The sequence below is a fragment of the Elgaria multicarinata genome, chromosome 6, assembly GCF_023053635.1.
Source record: "Elgaria multicarinata webbii isolate HBS135686 ecotype San Diego chromosome 6, rElgMul1.1.pri, whole genome shotgun sequence".
NCBI classification, from domain to species: domain Eukaryota; kingdom Metazoa; phylum Chordata; class Lepidosauria; order Squamata; family Anguidae; genus Elgaria; species Elgaria multicarinata.
The window spans coordinates 50,962,350-50,983,029 of record NC_086176.1 but is presented as its reverse complement, the minus strand read 5'-3'; the positions used below and the strand labels follow the sequence as shown (position 1 = coordinate 50,983,029).

The 20,680-nt window shown below is 43.5% G+C and overlaps 1 protein-coding gene across 1 annotated transcript in view; it reads left to right on the top strand.

Moving 5' to 3' along the window:
* The window catches only part of SLC28A3 (solute carrier family 28 member 3), a 54,021-nt gene that overhangs the window by 2,138 nt on the left and 31,203 nt on the right, over positions 1-20,680 (top strand). The window contains exons 2-7 of the mRNA XM_063129384.1: positions 8,225-8,317; positions 9,683-9,765; positions 11,062-11,153; positions 12,599-12,788; positions 17,125-17,269; positions 20,038-20,151. Of these exons, the coding sequence (XP_062985454.1) occupies positions 8,225-8,317; positions 9,683-9,765; positions 11,062-11,153; positions 12,599-12,788; positions 17,125-17,269; positions 20,038-20,151 (717 nt within the window). The remainder of the gene's footprint in view (positions 1-8,224; positions 8,318-9,682; positions 9,766-11,061; positions 11,154-12,598; positions 12,789-17,124; positions 17,270-20,037; positions 20,152-20,680) is intronic.

The following is a 20,680-nucleotide window of genomic DNA, read 5'->3' as shown; positions in this document are numbered from 1 at the left end:
AGGAAGTTAAACAGATTTCTTCAGTGTTATAAACAGTATTTTCACCCTGTTTCGCGAATGGTTTCATCAGCAATTCATATAACAACACCATCTAATTGGCAATTGCCGTGGATGATGAGAGAGAAATATTCTTCCACTCCATATGGAGAATCATTTGAAGTCTCAGCCAAACTGGTAACGCCTCAGATGCAGTGAACTCTTCATTACTCTTCAGTTGTAATGAAGAGTACACTGCATCTAAGGACTTAGCAGTTTGGCCAGGACTTCAAGTGATTCCCCAAAATGCCTGCATTTCCCCCCCACGGCAGGGCTAATAGGAGGTTGCAAAGGGTATGATAATAGGTTGCAAAAAGAGGGACAGGAAGGCTAAACAATGCATCCACTGGTGCCACTCATCAAAAGTGTAGACCCTTGCAGCTACTTTAAAGTACAAGGGAGGGGAAGCCCGAGAGAACATTTCACGGATTTCCCATATCCTGTGTGGTTTGGCCCAAGTTGTATCTCTCAGTTCTCAGACGTACAGAAACAGTTTAATAATTAAACTTAAATAAAGAGGGTCAATCAATGCTAAAGTAAAGCTGTTCCAGTTAATTCTTTGTAGAAAGTAAATAAGAGAATTCTCAGCACATGGCAACAGCATGATAATCCTTAGCTTCTTCCTAATGGTCAAAAGATCTTACCAGTAGCCCTTTTCATACATTAGAGGGCTTAACATTAGCACACAATGGAAGGAAAGGGTTTATCTGACCCCATTATTCCCTCTATTTCCGATGCTCAAGTTTAGTTGTTGAGTGCCATTGTTTACGTATCTAAACAGAGATAGAGAGACAAAAGGGAGGTATCTGCAAGCTCTGGGCAACCCTAAAGTTTGCAGAAATACCCCCTTCCCCCCCCCACACACAAAAACCCCAGAGGAAAAGCACATTAAATGGGAAACATCCCCCAAAGCAGCCCAATGGGGGCTGAGCATGCTCATTAACCATGAAATGCTCACTGACTAGTGGGTGAGGGATGGAAAACTGGGTCAGAGGGGAATGGAGTGAATATGGTGGGAGAGAGCAGGGCTGATTGACTGTGAACAGGCACACTCCACACTGCAACATTTTGTTTTAGGTCCCACATGTTTAAAAATATTTATTTGCACTAAGTTGTTGGAGAGTTAAACAAATAGAACAAAAGAATAAAAAGAGAATTAGGAACACCATTAAAATATATTTTTAAAAATAAAAGGTTCAGATAACACCGCAGCCAGTCGTTCGGGGGGAAACTTCCTGGAACAACAACGTTTTCGGGAGATGCTGGAAGGAATACAACATTGGTGCCTGCCTGACGTCCAAAGGCAGGGAGTTCCATAGGAAGGGGCCACCACACTGAAGGTGCTTCTCCTGGTGGACTCCAGTTGGACCATAGGTCCATGTGGAACCACCAAAAGCATGTCCCCTGATGACCTCAGTGACAGGGCAGGTTAGGAAGGGAGAAGGCGCTTTTTCAGGTATCCTGGTCCCAAGTTGTTTAGGGCTTTGTACGCTAGTACTAGAACCTTAAACCTGGCTCTGTAGTGAATAGGCAGCCAATGCAGTTCCCTCAGCAAAGGAGTGGCATGCTGAAAAGGGGCAGCTCCTGACAACAGCCGAGCAGCAGCATTCTGCCCTAGCTTCCGGAGCAGCTTTAAGGGCAGCCCCACATAGAGCACATGGCAGTAATCCATACGTGACATTGTTAACATACTGTTCCTGCAAATCTTTAATGGGGCAGTATAGAAATATAATAAATGAAATGAAATGAAACTGACAGTGGTAAGAGATGCTCAGCATCAGTTTAAGTGGGACTGAGGTACAGCTGTTGCATCTGGGTCCTTCCTCTCTGATATGAGACAGTGCATAACCTGCAGTCAGAGTAGGTAGGGAAGTAAGGAAAATACAGTCAGGGAAGATGGAAACAGCTAGATTGTCATGAGGTAAATTGAAGGTTTGGGGCTGGGAAACCATCCCACAGCACTCCTATCTGTCGGAGGAAATTGAAGCTACCCCAGTTATTTTATGGAATTCTAAGACACCCCAGGGATCCATTTAGATCAAAATGCAGAGTAGAAATCAAATAAATATATTTTTCCCTTTGTGTACATGCCTGTTTCTTTTGGCACCCTGTCATCTCTCACAAAACAGGTTTGCAGGCTTTTGAAGTGCTGCAAAAATCTCTAAACAGAGACTGAAGTGGTCGGATGAGTTCACACCACTGGCGATGATATGCTACCATGCTATTTTCAACTCTCAAAAAAAAATATTAGTGCCTGTCTCCAGCCATATAGTTAGGCTGGAAGATGGGGACAGACACACACTTAAAGCAGGTGAATAAATGAGCACAAATTCGACATTAAAAAAGGTAACATCGACAAATGTGCAAGGGAGCATTTCAACATTCCAGGTCATTTGGTAACAGACGACAAAGTGGCTGCCTTCCAACAGAGAAACTTTAAAGACAGAATTCAGCGTAAGACCTCAGAGTTGACATTTATTGTTAACGTTAACACCTTGGACCTTAGCTTGAACTGACTGTCTGAATGGCTTGGACATTATAGTCTGTAGAGTCCAAGTCGCATCTTAAAGTTTACTTTCTTTAATATTGTAGATGTCTCTTTGAACTGAAATGCAATGTTTTTTTCTTTCTATCTGCCTGTAACTGACTTTCCCATCTTGTTTCTATCCATTCCTGACAAACTGGGTTTAGCCCATGAAAACTCCTGCCTTAGTAATGAAACACTGTTGGCCTTTAAGGTGCCACAGATGATTTTTGTTTTCATACTACAGACTAACATGGCTGCCCCCATTTGAAAACATAATTGTGCAGAAATTTGAACTACAGATTTGAAGAGTATTGGACTTCAACCAAAAAGTTTCCTGATTCAAGTCCAATAGTCTGTGTATATTTCCATGTTCGTGCTCACTCTGCTGGTAAAATGCTGCCTAAGATGGCATTGACATTATATCATTCTAAACATGTGATGGTGTCCAAGAGATATGTGCACTTACAGTATGTCTCCATGCTGGTGAGATTTTGTTTAGGCCACAGTTCAGCTTTTTGTAGTGCCAGCATCTAAGAAGGGTATTGTCCAACTAGAAAGGATTTCAAGGAGTGTTAGAAGAAGGTGAACTATATTAAAGCTCCATCTAACCTGATAGTTCTACCTTTTTGAGTGTTTCACTATGTTTTAAAACAGTCAGAAAACATTCCTCTGGGAAATTCTCCTGTACAAAATAGAGAGAACATTCTGGGGGAATTTTGCCTTTGGGATATAATATTGGGGTTTCTTTTTAGCTGGACTGTTTTTAAAACCATCCTTTTCTGTCAGCCAGCTGGACACAATTGCATAAAAGCACAATAGAAATAGCTTAATAAATGAGCTAAATAAAAGAGTGCCTTGCCTAATGTCATGTAGGCATGAGATTTCAAATAGGGATTTTTCAGCTCATACATCATCCTGAGTCACTTCTCTCTACTATGAGAAACTGCTTCTCCTTTCTCTTACATGTCTTCCTGTGTAATTTATATCAGTTGTTCCTCCCTGATCCATGGAAAACAGTTCAGCAAGGAAAGGTTCAGCAAAGCTTTCATCACCACTGCAAGAGGAAAACCCACTTTGCAATCTGTGTTGCAAGGCATACAATTGCAGCTTCTTCCTCTGCAAGGAGTTCTGCTGTTGGGAAGTTAGAAAGACTCCAATTGCATGAAGTTTTCTTCCAGTTTGCATCTTCATTGCGAAAGGAGAGAGAAGGCAAAGTCATCAAAGCAAAGGGGGAAATGTGTCAGCAAAGAGGCAAGGCTCAGAACTTCTGTTCCTTGAAAATATGCAAACCTGGGTTCAGTCTTAACATTAACCAAGCCAAGGAAGGAGCACACCTTCTATATGCAGGTGCGACTAAGCCCCATGTACTAGCACGCTGGCTCATTAATGGTAACAACTGAGACCGTTGCTAGATGAGGGTTTAGCCCGGTGTGAGGCCCGGGCTCCCTGCTGTACGTGCAGATGGCACACAGGGGATCCTGGGGTCAAGCTGGGCTAAACCCTCCCTTGACCCGGGATAACCGGATCCACTTTTGGCCCGGTTTTTCTGCAGCCACCGGCTGAGCCCGGGGCTGCGGAAGGTGTAGCTGGTTCCGCGGCTTTTCCCGGCTGCTCGCTTACTCGCGAGTAGCCGGGAGAAGCCGCACTGTGCCCATCGGGCCGGGGTGTTTGTAAAATCACGGGGGGAGATGGGGCCAGGGGAAAAAGAGTGGACCCAGCGGGAGAGATGGGGGGAAGAGCAGAGCCAGGGTGGGGAGATCGCGGACGGGGGGGGCGGAGGGGGCATCGGATATGGCGAGTGGGCGATCGGACGGGCGGGTGACCAGGCGGGCATGGCGAGTGGGCGGGTGAGTGGGCAGGGGGGCATCAGACATGGCGGATGGGGGGAAGAAGAACTGGGCCGGGGCAAGCAGATCGGGGAGGGGGGAAGAAGAACGGGGCCAGGGTGGGGAGATCGCGGTGGGGCGGCGGAGGGGGCATCGGACATGGTGAGTGGGGGGGCAGACGAGTGAGTGAGGGGGAGAGTGGGGGCGAGTGCGGGGGGATGGACGGGAGAGTGAGCGGGGGCAAACATGGCGAGCGGGGGCGGGGGGGCAAGCGGGGGGGGTGAGCGGGGGGGCAAGCACAGGGGGCGAGTGGACTAGCGAGCAGACGGGCGGGCGAGTGGGGGGGTGAGCAGATGGGCAATCGAGCAGGCGAGTGGGGGGAGCAGACGGGAGAGTGGGGAGGGCATCAGACATTGGGGGAAATCGGGGGCAGGGGGGAGCAGGGAAACCTTTTTTTAAAAAAAAGCCTTACCTTCTCGTTGGTGTGCTCCTGCGCACATGGCCCTTTAATTTTTTTTAAAAATGGCTGATGCAATGGGGCTTTCCCTTACCCCGTTGAGTGTTACGTCTAGCTAGGGGCGACGGCCCGTGCTAGCTGCAGCGTGGCGTCGCCCCTACTCCCCACCGGATTATCAGGTAGGTCTAGCAAGGACCTGAGTGTGAGGTGGGCCTCTGAAGATGGTTACTATTTTTTGAACCAATCCTTGTAGCTGTCCCTTAACAGCAGTCTGTTCCGAGGCAATTAAAGGAGTAATATTAACTTTGTGACCTGAAAAGAGTCACCTCCTGAATTCTGCATGTCAAACTCCTGGCAAAGAAACAGGAGCAGTCCAAGACGGGCTTTTTCCTTGGCCGCTTGGCATTCATCAGTATGAATTTACATATGTCATAAAGCACATTTTCCTTATTTCACTCTTTTCCTCTGAACACTTTTCTGTAAAGGTCTCAGTTTGCAATTGAATTACCTGGAGTCAGGAACTGTGGGATTCTCTCCCAGTTTCCTTAGTAACTTCAAGCTTTAAAAAAATGTTTGGATGTTATTATCTTTACCCACCTACAAAAACATTTAGCACACATGTCTTAGCATTTGTGTCTGTTTTTATAATAATAATAATAATAATAATAATAATAATAATAATAATAATAATAATAATTTGCAATATTATTGTGTCATTTACCTCTGCAGGCACATAGTCTTCTTTCCTCTGCAACAATCTTTCACATTCAGCATGTAGTGAAGTTACAGTAATATTGAACACTAGTAACATTGATTGTTGGGGGAGAGTTTACCCACAGTTCAAACCCAAGGACAATGGAACTTACTTCTGAATAAACACGCATAGGATTGTATTGTTAAGCTGGTTTAATAGAATGTCACTTTCCCTGTGGGTCCTTGGCAGCTGCAGTTTGGTGGAGGATGAAGAGGAAGGGAAATTGTCAGCCCTCTCACAACATTACAATTCCCAGGGTTTCATGGGAGAAAACTTTGATCATTAAACAGGTGTAAAACAAATATAAGTTTGTAGTGTACATTTGGCCTATTACTCCAGCCTCTTATAATCTTGCAGTCCTTCTAATGTAGCATTTTTCTGATGTAGCATCTCCCAGCATCCTTCACCAACAACATCTGGAGAGTCATATGTTACCCCACCCTTACAGTATAGAAAGCAGTAACTGCAGTTTTGGGCATCAGATAAGCATTTTATTACAAGCTCCTGGGCACTCACAGATTTTTGTGGGTCCTATTCATGATGCCACCTGCATCCCTTGTAGCCTTCTTCACGCAACAAAAAATGACCCCGGTAAATCCTAATTATTTTTAAAGATGGAAGTTGCCGCTATCTCCTGCCGTGTGCAGGAGAAGCAGCGCAATCAAAATTGCCCACTGAATGGCCCACGTGCACATTGTTTACTTCCTCTTTCTAAAGAGGAAGTAATGAGGGATAAATGTGCAGGTGGAGAAGCGATGATAAGGAAGCACGATTTTTCCCCATGTGATGATGCTTTTTATCTCACACTCTGAGCCTTTTATAAAAGTTCTAGGTTAGGGCGACCATATGAAAGGGAGGACAGGGCCCCTGTATCTTTAACAGTTGTAGAGAAAAGGGACTAGCAGCAGGTGTCATTTGTATGCAGGCAGCACCTGGTGAAATTCCCTCTTCATCACAACAGTTAAAGGTGCAGGAGCTATACTAGAGTGACCAGAAACAAAGAGAGGGCAGGACTCTGCAGCTTCAACTGTTGTGATGAAGAGGGAAGTTCGCCAGGTGCTGCCTGCATACAAATGACACCTGCTAATAGTCCCTTTTCTCTACAACTTTTAAAGATACAGGAGCCCTGTCCTCCCCTTCAGATGGTTGCCCTATCTGGGTGGCATGAGTGTGTGTGGGAAGCAACATCATGGTGGCAGACTCCAACCCCACCCTATGTATATTCATTAGAATGTGTGTAGAGAGACAAAGGTGCACACAGAAGCCTTTCTACAGACTTTCAAACAAGCACACATTGGACACGGGTGGAGACTGTTGCCACGATACAGCATTCATTTTACCTGAATGAACACTTCTAAAGGGTTCCAATTATCAAGCGGCTTACAGTGCAATCTTATACATGTTGACTGAGAAGTAAGACCCATTCAGTTCAATGACGCTTACTCCCAGATAAGTTGGCATAGGGACAGGATTTGGATAGGAATTGGGGAATAAAGTGGGGGTGACGCCCTGGTTTGCCTTCAGATTAATGCTCTGTCAAATTTTTGAAACTCCACTTGCCATTTTTAAGAGCTCATGAAAGACACCTACAAGCCACTGACCCTGTTCAGATGACACACTAACCCATGGTGGTTAAGCATTTTGAGCTAAGCATTATGGATTAGTGTGCCATGTGAAGCATGACTTAGCATGTTATGTGAACCATTCCTATGCATGGTGGCTACATAACCATGGTTTAAACATGCTCACTAACCCATTTGCTGCAAAAGGATTAGTGGCCTAGCGTGTCGTCTGAACAGGTCCACTGTCTTATGTGCATGTACTCACACCTATCCACAGCCATTGCAAATTAGTTGTGACTGAAGAGGAACAACTGATTTAGGATGATGTATGGGTGGGGTGAAGAATTTGGTTTTGCAGGTAGGTGATTTGGATAGTAAATTAATTGGTTGGTTTTGCCTTCTTTGGAATTTAAGTAAATCCTAAAATCCCAAATTTGCATATATAAATATACCTTAGCAGGCTAGAAAAGGCACAAGCTAAGGTCAGGCTAGGGTTGTTGTTTTTCTGGTCTAGATCCAGCAATCCTAGTTTGAACTGTTGTTATGGGCCTGCTGATAATGCATCGAGTCAGGTTATTTTGGGCACTGGGGAAGTGAATTAGATAAGGCTTGAATTCTGAGGAAGCTTTCTGCTAACGTTGCTTCATCCATCAATTTCCTCTCATGTTTCCTACAATGGTAGCTGCTAAGCTGGGTTTACAGTCACCCTTTTCAGACTGCCAGTAGAGCAGGACAGAGCATGAGTAGGATTCTGTGCACGGCCCCTTGCCATACTACAGGAGTTCATCTGAAGACTGAAATTACAGAATGCCTACCTGTAGGCTCTACTCCAAACTTCAAAATAACATTAACGATTGGGAACAGGGGACTCTGCCTTGATCCTGTGCCAACTTCCTCCATGGGCATTTAGTCAAAAGAGTCTGAAAAGAGCTACTGTCCGTCTTTCATTGTGACTCCTTCTCATTGAAGCCATGTAAATGTCACCACTGCTCTTGTCCAATGCGCTGGTCAAGGTCTTCCCATTTGAACTCTTCTGCCATCTTCAATGATTTTGCCTTCTAGGGGGATGCTGGAAGTGACATTCTGAACAAGGAAAATGATACTGCATTTAGGAACAGGAACCCAGAAAGAGGCAGTTCTCTCCATCCTAACCATGTAAGAGATCCTTCTTTCACTAGATTCTTGCAAGCTGTTCTGAACCTGAGCGAGAACCAAACTGAGGGCTAAACTACACTTCACTTGAAATGTTTGATCACACTTATCTAACTAAGGCATATCAGCTGGGCAAAGGGGAAGAAATCAGGTTATAGGACCATGGCACACAGGGAAGGGGGTTTAACCCTTTCCCCTGCCCCACATTCCCAACAAAAAAACCCCACACAGACAGCTGTTTTCTGTGAAAGTGAAGCCCAGTTGTGCTTGATATTTAAACAATAAAGAACTGGTGGGGTGGGGGCAGAAAACACATGGGAATTGTGGCAAGGGGGAAGGGAGGCTGCCACCCTTTGCCCTTGCTGGGGCCCCAATCCAAACTGAAATCCCCACACTAGTGGCTGCTTTTTTAAATTGAGCCTGCTCACATTTCGTTTCAGTAAGAGTAAGGCCTTAGCTAGACCTAAGGTTTATCCCGGGGTCATCCCTGTTCATGTAAATGACACACAGGATATCCCGGGAGCAGGCAGGGACGACCCCAGGTCGATCCTGGGATAAACCTTAGGTCTAGCTAAGGCCTTATTCTCTCTCTCTCTCTCTCTCTCTCTCACTCACTCACTCACTCACACACACACACACACACACACGCAGGGCCAAACTACATCTTACACTAATTGTGTAGCATGCAGCCAAGGCTGGTCATTCTTTTTTCCCCCTCTCTTGTAAGCATACACAGACCCAATTCAGATCAGGACCATGGCTCTCTGGGAGGGGTTAGTTAAACTTTCTCTATCCCTCCCCAAAAACACACTTGTTTTTCCCCTAACATTGTCCAGTTAAAAAGAAAAGAACCCTCAATTGACTCTAACTGGGGCTTCCCCCCCCCTTTCTTTTTTAAACCCCCTTGCAAGGGAGAGGGTTTGGGGATGGGGGAAGATAATTTTTAACCCTCCCAGAGTGCCATGGTCCCAGTTTGACTCAGGGATCTGCACTTAGATGAGAATAAAAAGACATACAAGTCTCAGCTAACTTTTACTCTTGTCTGAGCATTCTATGTAATATGCAATTTGGTGTGCATTAACACAAACACACACACACACACACACAGAGAGAGAGAGAGAGAGAGAGAGAGAGAGAGAGAGAGAGAGAGAGAGAGAGAGACCTAAGACTATCTAGGAAAAGTGAGATGATGATGATGATGATGATGATGATGATGATGATGATGAGCACAGAGGTTCCATGCTACATGGGAATCAGCTGCAAACAGAAGTCTTATTTTCCCTGTATCTGGTCTCTGAAGTGTGAAGCAAGAAACAGCTGATAAGGACCACATTATAAAGACTGTTTTATTCTTTCTTTTCCTTCCAGTATGATACAAACATCAGTATTGAGAGTGAGAATCAAGGGAATACACATGAATCGGAAGAAAAGGAGAAACCTGGGTCCAAAGGGTAATAATTTCATTTTGGATTCTTCACCTACCACATTATTATTATTATTATTATTATTATTGCTCTCTAACTGTATCATCTCTGCCCTACTTCTAAGTAAAATAATATCAATCATTATTCTAATTTGGGAGAGGGTGGCTTCTCAAAGATGCGGATGACTGATACCTCTGCCTGACTTCTAATATTCATTGCCTACAAAATTCTGGAATTGTTCCACAGAATTAAACAGGACTACTCCAGAGAAAATGTTTGGCAAATTGCAGCCAATGTAAGTTGCTTGAACAATGCCACACATGTTTCCAACATTTCCCTGAAGTGTTCTTCAATTAATTTATATGGGGCGAAGAGTGCTGATGGAGTGAGTCATCACAAAAAAAAGTTCCTGATCGTAGGGAAATTAATTGCTTTTCTATTTTAGCTTGACTATCATACTCCATTGAGCAAATAAGCATACTTTTGTGTTCTGGTCTGATTTCCCTCTGATTTATAGCCTGATCCACAAGGGAAATGAAGTGAAAAAGAATGACTAAGTGTTGCCAACTTATCTGAAGATGTGACCTGGATTGCTGTGGTGACTTTAACAGCATCATAATATGCTAGAATTAGCATATGAAAATTTTCATGTAATGGAGATAATGTTTATCTCCTGCTAATGACTGTAGATAAAGCTGTTGTTAAAGGTACACAGCATGGGCCAGCAAAACATTTGGCAAACCTGCTCTGATTTGAACAGGTTTGGAGCCACTGATTGTGCACTGAAATCCAGATACTCCATTCAATTAATTTGTAGCAGGTTTATTTTCATAGGGCTTCATTTTCATTCATGGCACCAAAGGTAGGAATTCAGAGAAGTGCTACTTTGTCTGCACTATGCCTAACGCTAGAATCAGACTTTAAGGGTTTGTTTGGGTAAGGTTGACAGAGAATACATCTAAGATTCCTGCAAAACTAACAGGCAAAGTGGTAATATGTTTATACTAAGTACAAGATCACTTTTCTACATGTGAAGCATTGTTCATTTTAAAATTCTTTCTTTCTTTGTTTTATTTTATTTATTACAACATTTTTATCCTGCCCTATATCACTGGGATCTCAGGGCAGTGTACAGATAAAATCAGAACAATGTAAAAAAATAAGTAATATACACAGCTAAAGAAGTATTAAATTGTTAACAAATTAAAACTAGTAGATATTTTTTTTAAAAAAACCCAACAGAAATAATTAAAAACAATTAAAACTATGTGCAGCCATGCCATTTGTCAGTATTCACTTGCCCTTTTGCTTTTGTCATTCTAGGTATCTCAAAAAGAAATATGATACGGTCGTTCACTTTTGCAGGAAACATAAAACCAGAATCCGATATGTGATTTATGGAATATTAATAGCAGGTATTTATGGGACGTCCTGAAAACTGCTGAAGAGCTAGGGAAGATGTGTAACACAGCAGTGGTGGGGCGCCTTTCGACATGTGGAGAACCTTCAACCCATGAAGGGGGTTACAGTTGTTAACAGTCCATGGAATTACAGAGAATCCAGCGGGAAAATATTTCCTTGGTACTAAGATTCCCCAATCTGAATCCCTCTAGATAGGGAAGGGCAGGCCAATGCAGTCCCTCCAGGGGGCATTTGTAATGACTATTCAGGGTGTGTGGCTGCCCCAGTATCACAGTAATGAATGGTGGTTGCAATGTCAGTATAATTAGAGAAGCATTAACCAAAATTTACAATATAACTGAGAAGCATTTACCAAAATTTACAACCCACAACCCTTCAGTTAACTGGAATGGAAATAAAGACTATGAGTGATATTTTAAGTGAGGTGGTCTTTGAGGCAACAGGCCCAGGCCCTCTTGCTTTGCAAACCCCGTTACTAAAAGAAATCACATCTCCAGTTTCATGTCAGCATTGCAACCTGCAAGATTAAGTTATTCAGGTGGGCTGCTCCACTTCATGCTTTCTTGATTTGGCAGGTGGCTCCTCCTGCCTCCGGCCTTAAGGAAATCACAAAGAAGAGAGCATGTCGTAATCTTGCATTATCCCACACATTGGCACTGACCTTACAATGCCAAAAAAACACAAACCCATACTTTATATTTAGCAGAATGTAGGCACTCAGATATTCTGTTGCCCCAGGCACAACATTGAGCAGGTTGTCCTGTATCGTGTTATTTGTGATAAAGCTGTCTTTGGTGCATGCATGGCCCAATTGAGACAGCAAGATCTCTCAAAATATCTCCCCAAATAAAATGTTCCAATGTTGAAAGAATATGGGACTTGTGAGCAACAAAAAAAAAAAACACAGGTCTTATTTAATTACAGTGATCAAAGAGACTTCCTCATTTTAATATGCCTTGAAATGGACTGAGCCAAAAAAATAAATCTACTTACCTCCTCATGGAAGCCAATTCTGTTTAGAATTGTCAAACCACACAGGCAGAATAAAGATGATTCTTCTTGCAAAGTCATGGTTTTAATTTGTCTGTCTCAGCTCCAGACCCCAGCATTTGTGGGAGGGGATGTCTATAGGGAGGAGCCTGCTGTACGTCGCAGACTGCCTCCATCCACCCAGTGTGATTTGGGAAATGCAACATTTGAAGTAATGTTCAAATGTTGCAGGAGTAAGCTTGTCTTCAACACAAAGGAAGATTGTGTGTGGATAACTGCACTGACTTACGCAAACAGAACTGTTTGATGTGCTGTTTTCCCAAACAAAAGCTTGGCTAAATTGTAACAAAAGATGTTTGTAGGCCACCTTTGGGATTTTGTTTGGGGAGGAAACAGCGATGGTATGCTGTGCACATAACTGATGTGATTATGTTTGTTTCCATGACAGCTTATCTGGCAATGGTAATTGCGGCCTGCATCTTGAACTTCCACAGAGCCTTGGCCCTCTTCGTACTCACTCTCCTAGGCATCTTCTTCATCTGTTGGGACTTTTTGATAGCCAGATATGAGGACAGAATTGCAGAATCCCTTTCTCCCTGTAGAAATGTTCTGAAAGCACAGTGGTTTTGGCTGAAATGGTAAATATACTGTGGTTTCCTTCCTTTGCAGAGTTAGAACAATGAGACGATTTGTTTGTGTTTAACTTGTCATCATATACTGCTATGAATTTATTCACTAAGAAAACCCACAAATTTTGAAATCATGATCAGGAAATGTAGATGCAGCTTAATGAACAATGTCCCTAAGCTCAGCCTCTGTACCAGAGGACTGGAAGACAGCCAATGTAACACCAATTTTCAAAAAGGGATCCGAGGGGTGGGGGGTGGGATCCAGCAAAATTACAGGCCAGTTAGATTGACATCTGTTCCAGGTAAATGGTTGAAAGCATTATTAATGACAAAATTAGTAAGCATATAGAAGGGCAGGTCTTGCTGAAGAAGAATCGACACGGCTTCCACAAAGGCAAGTCCTGTCTCACTAATCTACTAGAATTCTTTGAGAGTGTCAACAAACATGTAGACAGGGGTGATCTGGTGGACATTGTTTACTTTAGGGTGACCATATTTGGGAAACCAAAAAAGAGGACACCTAGTGTGTGTGTGGGGAAGCAGCTTTCTGAGTCCTGCAAAAAGTACGTTCTTCCCCCGCCACCTTAAAGAACCCGATTGGAGTGGAGGAGGGGAAAGGATTTCATTCTGCACCACCACCATCCACTCCAATTGGGGCCTTTTCTATAATGTCCACAAATGACCCACTTTCCCCTTTAAGACCTCAATTGGAGCTCGGGGTGGGGGAATGATGTGCCTCAAGAAAGCATGTCATTCACTCCTGCCATTCTAATGGCAGCCTTAAAGGGGAAGGTGTGTCATTCCAGGACATTATTGAAAACTATAGAAAATCCCCCCTGACACTATGGAAAGAACAAAAACCAGGACAAATCCGGGGAAATCCTGACAGTTGGTCACCCTAGTTTACTTGGACTTCCAAAAGGCTTTTGATAAAGTGCCCCCCAAAGACTCCTGAACAAACTTAGCAGTCATGGAATAAGAGAAGAGGTCCTCTTATGGATCAGTAACTGGTTAGAGTACAGAAAACAGAGAGTAGGAATAAATGGTCAATTCTCCCAATGGAGGGAAGTAAATAGTGGGGTCCTACAGGGGTCAGTATTGGGACCAATTCTGGGAGACATGTATTGGGACCAATTCTGGGAGACAGTATTGGAATACAATACTGTATTGGGAGACATGATAGAGGTGTACTAAATTATGCATAGTATAAAGAATGTGGATAGGGATACATTTTTCTCCATCTCTCAAAATACTAGAACCTGGGGTCATCCCATGAAGTTGATTGGTGGGAGATCCAGGACAAATAAAAGGAAGTACTTCTTCACACAGCGCATAGTTAAATTATGGAACTCACTACCACAAGATGTAGTGATGGCCACCAAGTTGGATGGCTTTAGAAGGGGTTTGGATAAAGTCCTGGAAGTGAAGGCTATCAATGGCTACTAGCCCTAATGGTTGTGTGCTATTTCCAGTATTCAAGGCAGTAAGCCTGTGTGCACCAGTTGCTGGGGAACATGGGTGGGAGGGTGCTGTTGCTCCATGTCCATGCTGTTGCTCCATGTTGGTCTGTGGCCGATGGCTGGTTGGCCACTGTGTGAACAGAGTGCTGGATTAGGTGGACCCTTGGTCTGATCCAGCATTAGGGCACTTCTTATGTTCTTATGTTCTGAAGGCCTTGGAGTGTTAGATCTTGAGAACATTTCAGAGTTTCTTTGCCCTGCATAAGTAAAATTCAGAATACCTGTAAGAGGTATACTGTAAACTAGGCAGCATTGCCAAATTTTGAAGTACCTTTTGTAGCTGTCTTTTTAACAGACATTTGACCTGGAACAGTTAGCAGATGATAAGGTTTAGCTCCATGGTATCAAAACCATATCAAATAGCTAGTGTAGGAAAGGAGCAGGTCAGACCAGTTTCAATCCTAGAAGTTTGGCACCCTTAATATGTAGCTTGTCTTATTTGTATATAAATGGCGGAGGGAATACAGAGGTGTGTGTGTTGTGATACGATCAAGTGAGTGATAGATAGATGGATGTCAGTTTATTTGTTACAAGTGACAGGTACTTAAGTTGAAAAAAAATTCGGAGAAAACATAAATTGGACAGGACAGCATGCAATGCAATAGATTATTTGAAAGTGAAGATCCATGTTGAAGCAAAGATGCATGGTCTAACAGTCTGAAATGATACATGCTTACTTGAGAGCAGGTCCCAATGAGTTCAATGAGAAGTACTCCCAAGTAACTTGCAGTCTTAAATGTTTTAAATTAAATTACATTGACTTCAGTAGTATATAAAAGGTAGGCAACTTAGTCCCCTCCTGATGTTTTGAACTGCAACTCCTAGCAGTCCCAACCAGCATTGCCATCAGTCAGGGATGAATGGAATTGTAGCTCAAAACATCTGGAAAGGCACACAGGATTACATTTTGTAATTTTACTTAGAGTAGACTTAGAATCATAGAATAGCAGAGTTGGAAGGGGCCTACAAGGCCATCGAGTCCAACCCCCTGCTTAATGCAGGAATCCACACTAAAGCATCCCTGTCAGATGGTTGTCCAGCTGCCTCTTGAAGGCCTCTAGTGTGGGAGAGCCCAAAACCTCCCTAGGTAACTGATTCCATTGTCATACTGCTCTAACAGTCAGGAAGTTTTTCCTGATGTCCAGCTAGAATCTGGCTTCCTTTAACTTGAGCCCATTATTCCGTGTCCTGCACTCAGGGAGGATCGAGAAGAGATCCTGGCCCTCCTCTGTGTGACAACCTTTTAAGTATTTGAAGAGTGCTATCATGTCTCCCCTCCACCTTCTCTTCTCCAGGCTAAACATGCCCAGTTCTTTCAGTCTCTCTTCATAGGGCTTTGTTTCCAGATCCCTGATCATCCTGGTTGCCCTCCTCTGAACATGCTCCAGCTTGTCTGCGTCCTTCTTGAATTGTGCAGCCCAGAACTGGACGCAATACTCTAGATGAGGCCTAACCAGGGCCGCATAGAGAGGAACCAGTACCTCACGTGATTTGGAAGCTATACTTCTATTAATGCAGCCCAAAATAGCATTGGCCTTTCTTGCAGCCATATCGCACCGTTGGCTCATATTCAGCTTGTGATCTACAACAATTCCAAGATCCTGGATACTTGTTTCTTAACTTCGTGGTACTCACAATACAATTCAGTGATGTATGGAAGAATGACACCAACTCTATTTGTTTAAAACAACATGAGTTAAACATATTTAATAGGAATGACACAGTTTCTGAATTTCTATTACTGTATTTCTTCGATTGTAAGACGCCATCGATTGTAAGACGCACCCTATTTTCAGTACCACCAACAGAAAACAAACAAACCCTAAGACACACCCGCAATTCTAAAACACACCCCATTTTTAGAGATGTTTATATGGGGGAAAAAGTGCCTCTTAGAATCAAAGAAATAGGGTAATTAAACTACTGAGTGATAGGCAGAAATGCAATAGATGAAGTTTTCTTCCCATTACAGCACCAGTTGATTTTTTGTCTCATGAACCTGTTCAAGGTACAAGCATAGGAGACCTGACATGAAAAGATGACAATCAGAACCTTGAGAAATGTTAAGCTTCAAAGTTCATAATCCTCTATTTGCTTGGCATTTGAAAATGGCAGGCCTGCACAACCTAGGATGACCTACCATCCCATCTATAGTGGCTTGCCAGAACTGCCTTTGCAGTCTAAGGTGAGCATTGGAACAGGAGATTTATTGAGCTCCTGTGGGCAGCCATACGTGGATAATGGACTATGTTTGGCTTGGAAGTGACCGGTTTGTTTGTGGGTTACTATGATAGTCTAAATTAGAAAAATAAATTAGGAAAATAAATAGGACAAATAGTCTATAGCAGGTGTGGTTAACACATAGGCTGCATGTGCTCCCCATTGCTATTTATGTGGGGACCCAGTCCCCACTGCTGGTACCGCCAGTACTATCACCACCAAAATAGCAGCGATTCTGCTGGAAAACAAGGCATGCCGAAGTGTGTGCCTTGTTTCCCAGAAGGAGAACAAATGCTGCAGAGAAATGCTGTGTGAGAAGCTCCTCTCATGCCCAGTTTCTCTGCAGAATAGCAAACACACACACACCCCAGCCCACAGCTGCTTGACGAGCTGTTGGAAGCCACATTCGATCTACAGGGAAACCAAATGTGTGTTCACTTGCACCTGGTGTCCCAGGAGAATCACTGCAATTTCAGCCGCCGCCAGGAGGGAGTATGGCCGTTCAGGGGGAGTCAGTGCAGAGGTTGGCCACGCCTGGTCCAGACCAAGATTATGACTTTCCCTCCACCGTTATTCATTGTACGGTTTGACATCCTTTTACCCAGGGTCATGTGGATTGCTCTCGTAGCTGCCATCGTGTGCTGGCTTGTCTTTGACACTGCCAAACAAGGAACCAAGCAGCTCATTTCCTTTGGTGGACTTGTAATGTATGTTCTTTTGATGCTGATCTTTTCCAAGTACCCAACTAAAGTGAGTACTCAACACTGCTTCATTTGCCTTTTCGGTTTAATGTACTATTGCGGTGCACCGGCTGGTTCTGAAGAATTCCCCTTAGGAATTGGCCTTATCTCAATGGTGGGGATGGGGCAGCAGAAGCCAACATGGCTACCCACTTAGTAGCCACAGACCACTAGACATTTATACTGGGAAGCTTGCTGTGGAACAGTTTGAAAAAGTGCTCCTAAAGGTATGAACTGTGGGGCCAGGAGAAGAGAGAGAGAGAGAGAGAGAGAGAGAGAGAGAGAGAGAGAGAGAGAGAGAGAGAGAGCTGTAGTTTGGGGTCAATTTATGGCAGAAAACTGGTGAGTATAGTAAATACCACTAATAAAAAACCTCTTCATGCTGATGCTCTTTTACTGATCTCCTGTGAAAACAATTGATGCAGGTCCCCCAGAATAGTTTGATTAGGCTGCCCTGGATTCTTGAAGGTGCAACCTAGACTTAGGAAGCCTCCTTTCTAAGTCTAGAATTGATATCGAGTTTGCTGACTGCAGCACGATTGATGGTAGCTAGGAACTGGAAGATTCAGGGGGAATATTCTATTGAAGAATGGTATAGAGAAGTTTGGGATATAGCTATTAATGATAAATTGACTTGTAATATTAAGTGGAGGAAAGGTATAACTAAAATAAATGAGTTTGAAGGAATTTGGAAACAGTTCCTAATATTTGTGTTTTCTAAGGGAAGTGGGAAACCGCCAGCGGAAGAAAGCATGAGATTTTGGAAGCAGGAATAGATCCCAAGGTGGGGGGTGCACTTATATGTTATGAATGCTTATATTGTATGATAGGATAGGTTATAGATAATATTTACTCATATATATGTACTCAACATTTACTCAAAATGTATGTAGTATGTTGTGTTGTTTCTTTTTTGTAAGATGTTTATTTTGTGTTTAAAAAAAATAAAATAAAAAAAAAGCCTCCAGAAATGAAGAGGAAGAAACAAGTCAGAATGAAGGATGGAGATGAAAGTCTACCACCGCATATACAGGAATGTCAAACTCCATCTTTAATAGAATCCATTTCCCCCTTCTCGCCTTGTTTACCAAATATCCATATATATGTGTGTGTGTGTGTGTGTGTGTGTGTGTTTTCCAAAGGATTGTAGTGTCTGCTACAATCATCTATGTGCTACAGTGACATTAGAAGATGATTCTTTGATCAAAAAGGCCACTTTACTTTTCAACTCTAGCTTTTATGCCTCGTATCAAGGCTTTCATCTGAGTCATATATTAATTCACTGCCCTGGTTCACCATATGTCACTGAGCTGTTTCCTAAGACTTTCAAGTCTCTTTCTATCTGAGGAAATAAGCAGTATAGCAAGAGGTTTCATAAAGTTATTAGTTCTGATCATCCACTCTGCTAACAATACTTTATTTCCTGCAACGATGACTAGATTGATTTTTAACCCATAATCCTGCACACAGAATTCTTAACTGCAGCAGAAGTAAACATTAATGGTGTTCTCATCTAGTGTTCTCCCTCTAATCTTCATTGCCCCTAACTGCACAATGTTATTGCATTGAGATGAGTGCAAAACAACAGAGCTTCGTCTGACCCCATTCTCTTGAAAACTGCTGCCGTTTATAAACAGGGACAGAAAAGCAGTGTCGAGGGAAAGAACTGTTCCAAATCTACCACTTCAGATTCTTAAATAAATAAGCTTTAGGAGTTTAGACTGCTAAATGTTTCCATGTGATCACATACTAGAGATGCCAACTTGCCAAAACCAACAAAAACTGTGCTGTTAACAGCCCCTCCCCCTTGTGCAGGGATTAGAACAGGGATAGGCAATTTATGGCATTCCAGATGTTTTGGCCTATAAATCCCATCAGCCATAATCAGTATAGCCAATAGTGATGGATCAGAGGAGTTTTAGGCAAAAAATATCTGAAAGGCCACAATTTACCCACCACAGGAATAGAATAATGGGGTTCACATGACCTACACCCACATTTAAAGAATGTGTGAAGGGGGCATGGGCTAGCCCCAGCTGCTTTCAATGCCCCTGGAGGCTATAAGCAGCAGCTCTGGGTTGCGGGGTGAGGGGGCAGCAAGGGAGCAGTGAGGAAGGAGCAGGGAATCGGGAGTCCACTGTACTCCTGCCCAGCCTTGTTCCCAGCTTTCCTGGGTGTCGGCCGTGCGGACACACCCAGGGACCCACAAAACCCAGTTGCCTCAGGTGCCCCAAATCTCACCTCAGCTTTGGCACTGAGGCAAAGTGGGCAACCCCCGAAGCAACCTGAGTCGAACTGGGGCCATTTCAGGGGCTCCAAAATGGCCTCCGAGGCAAATCAAGGGGACCATGCACAGCCCTACTTTTTAACTTCCCCCTGTAACTGGGCCTTTAGTTTGATCTGTGAAAGTTTTCAGGTTTTAGATGGATACAATAAGACATTCTGGCTGGGAAATAATGGGATTTGTCCAACTCAGTCCAACATATCTAGGTAGGGCTGCTATAAGTTGTGAAAAACTCGAGCAGGGCTTTTAATTTCCCCCACCCATTTTTCTTTTCCAGTTGACAGTCAATGTGGCCACTGCCCTCATAGTTCTTTAAAAGATACACCTTGGAGTTCTCCCCAATAAGCAGATACCTCCCACTTGACTGTCATTTTGGCTACAAGTCCTGTCAGCGCACACTACCTGAGTTGCTTTTAGAAGGGGTGATGTGTTCAAAATCAAGTTGTTTCTAACCAAGTGGTTTCCATTATTTGCTCATTTTTATGTATGGCTAGGTTGTGTGGAGACCAGTACTCTGGGGAATGGGAATGCAATTTGTTCTCGGACTAATCACATTGCGGACAAAAGCAGGATTTGAGGCCTTCAGTTGGCTTGGAGGGCAAGCACAGGTAAGCCCCAAGTGAAAGCATACAGCTTGTTTTTTCATACCTTTCAGCAACAAGAGCTGGGTTGGGTGCCTGTGCAAGGGGGAAGGAAGCCCATTTGAATGGCTCTGCTTGGGAGGTGAGTATCCCCAAATGGGTTTACCTGGCTTGCCTCAGTGGCTGACCAAAAGCAGCCGGACTGGGTAAACCATCTGGATGTGGCCCCAAACATTCATAGGACTCCTGGCAAAGATGAGAGTGACAACTGCTTTTCCCACGCAGGCTCTTGTATCTCCAGATAAAAGGTCTCCAGTAACTGGTATGAGAAATACTCCTGCCTTGAAGAGCAACTGCCAAGAGTCAGGATAAACGACATTGGGCTAGATGGACTATAAGACAGCCATAGCTTTATGCTAACATCCCAACCTTAAGCATGTTTAATTAGGATTAAATTCTGAGTTCAGTTGAACTTACTCCCAAGATGACGTGGAGCTGTCATCTGCTGAAAGATCTCTCTGGCTACAATCTGATGCACAGTTACCTGTGAGTAAGC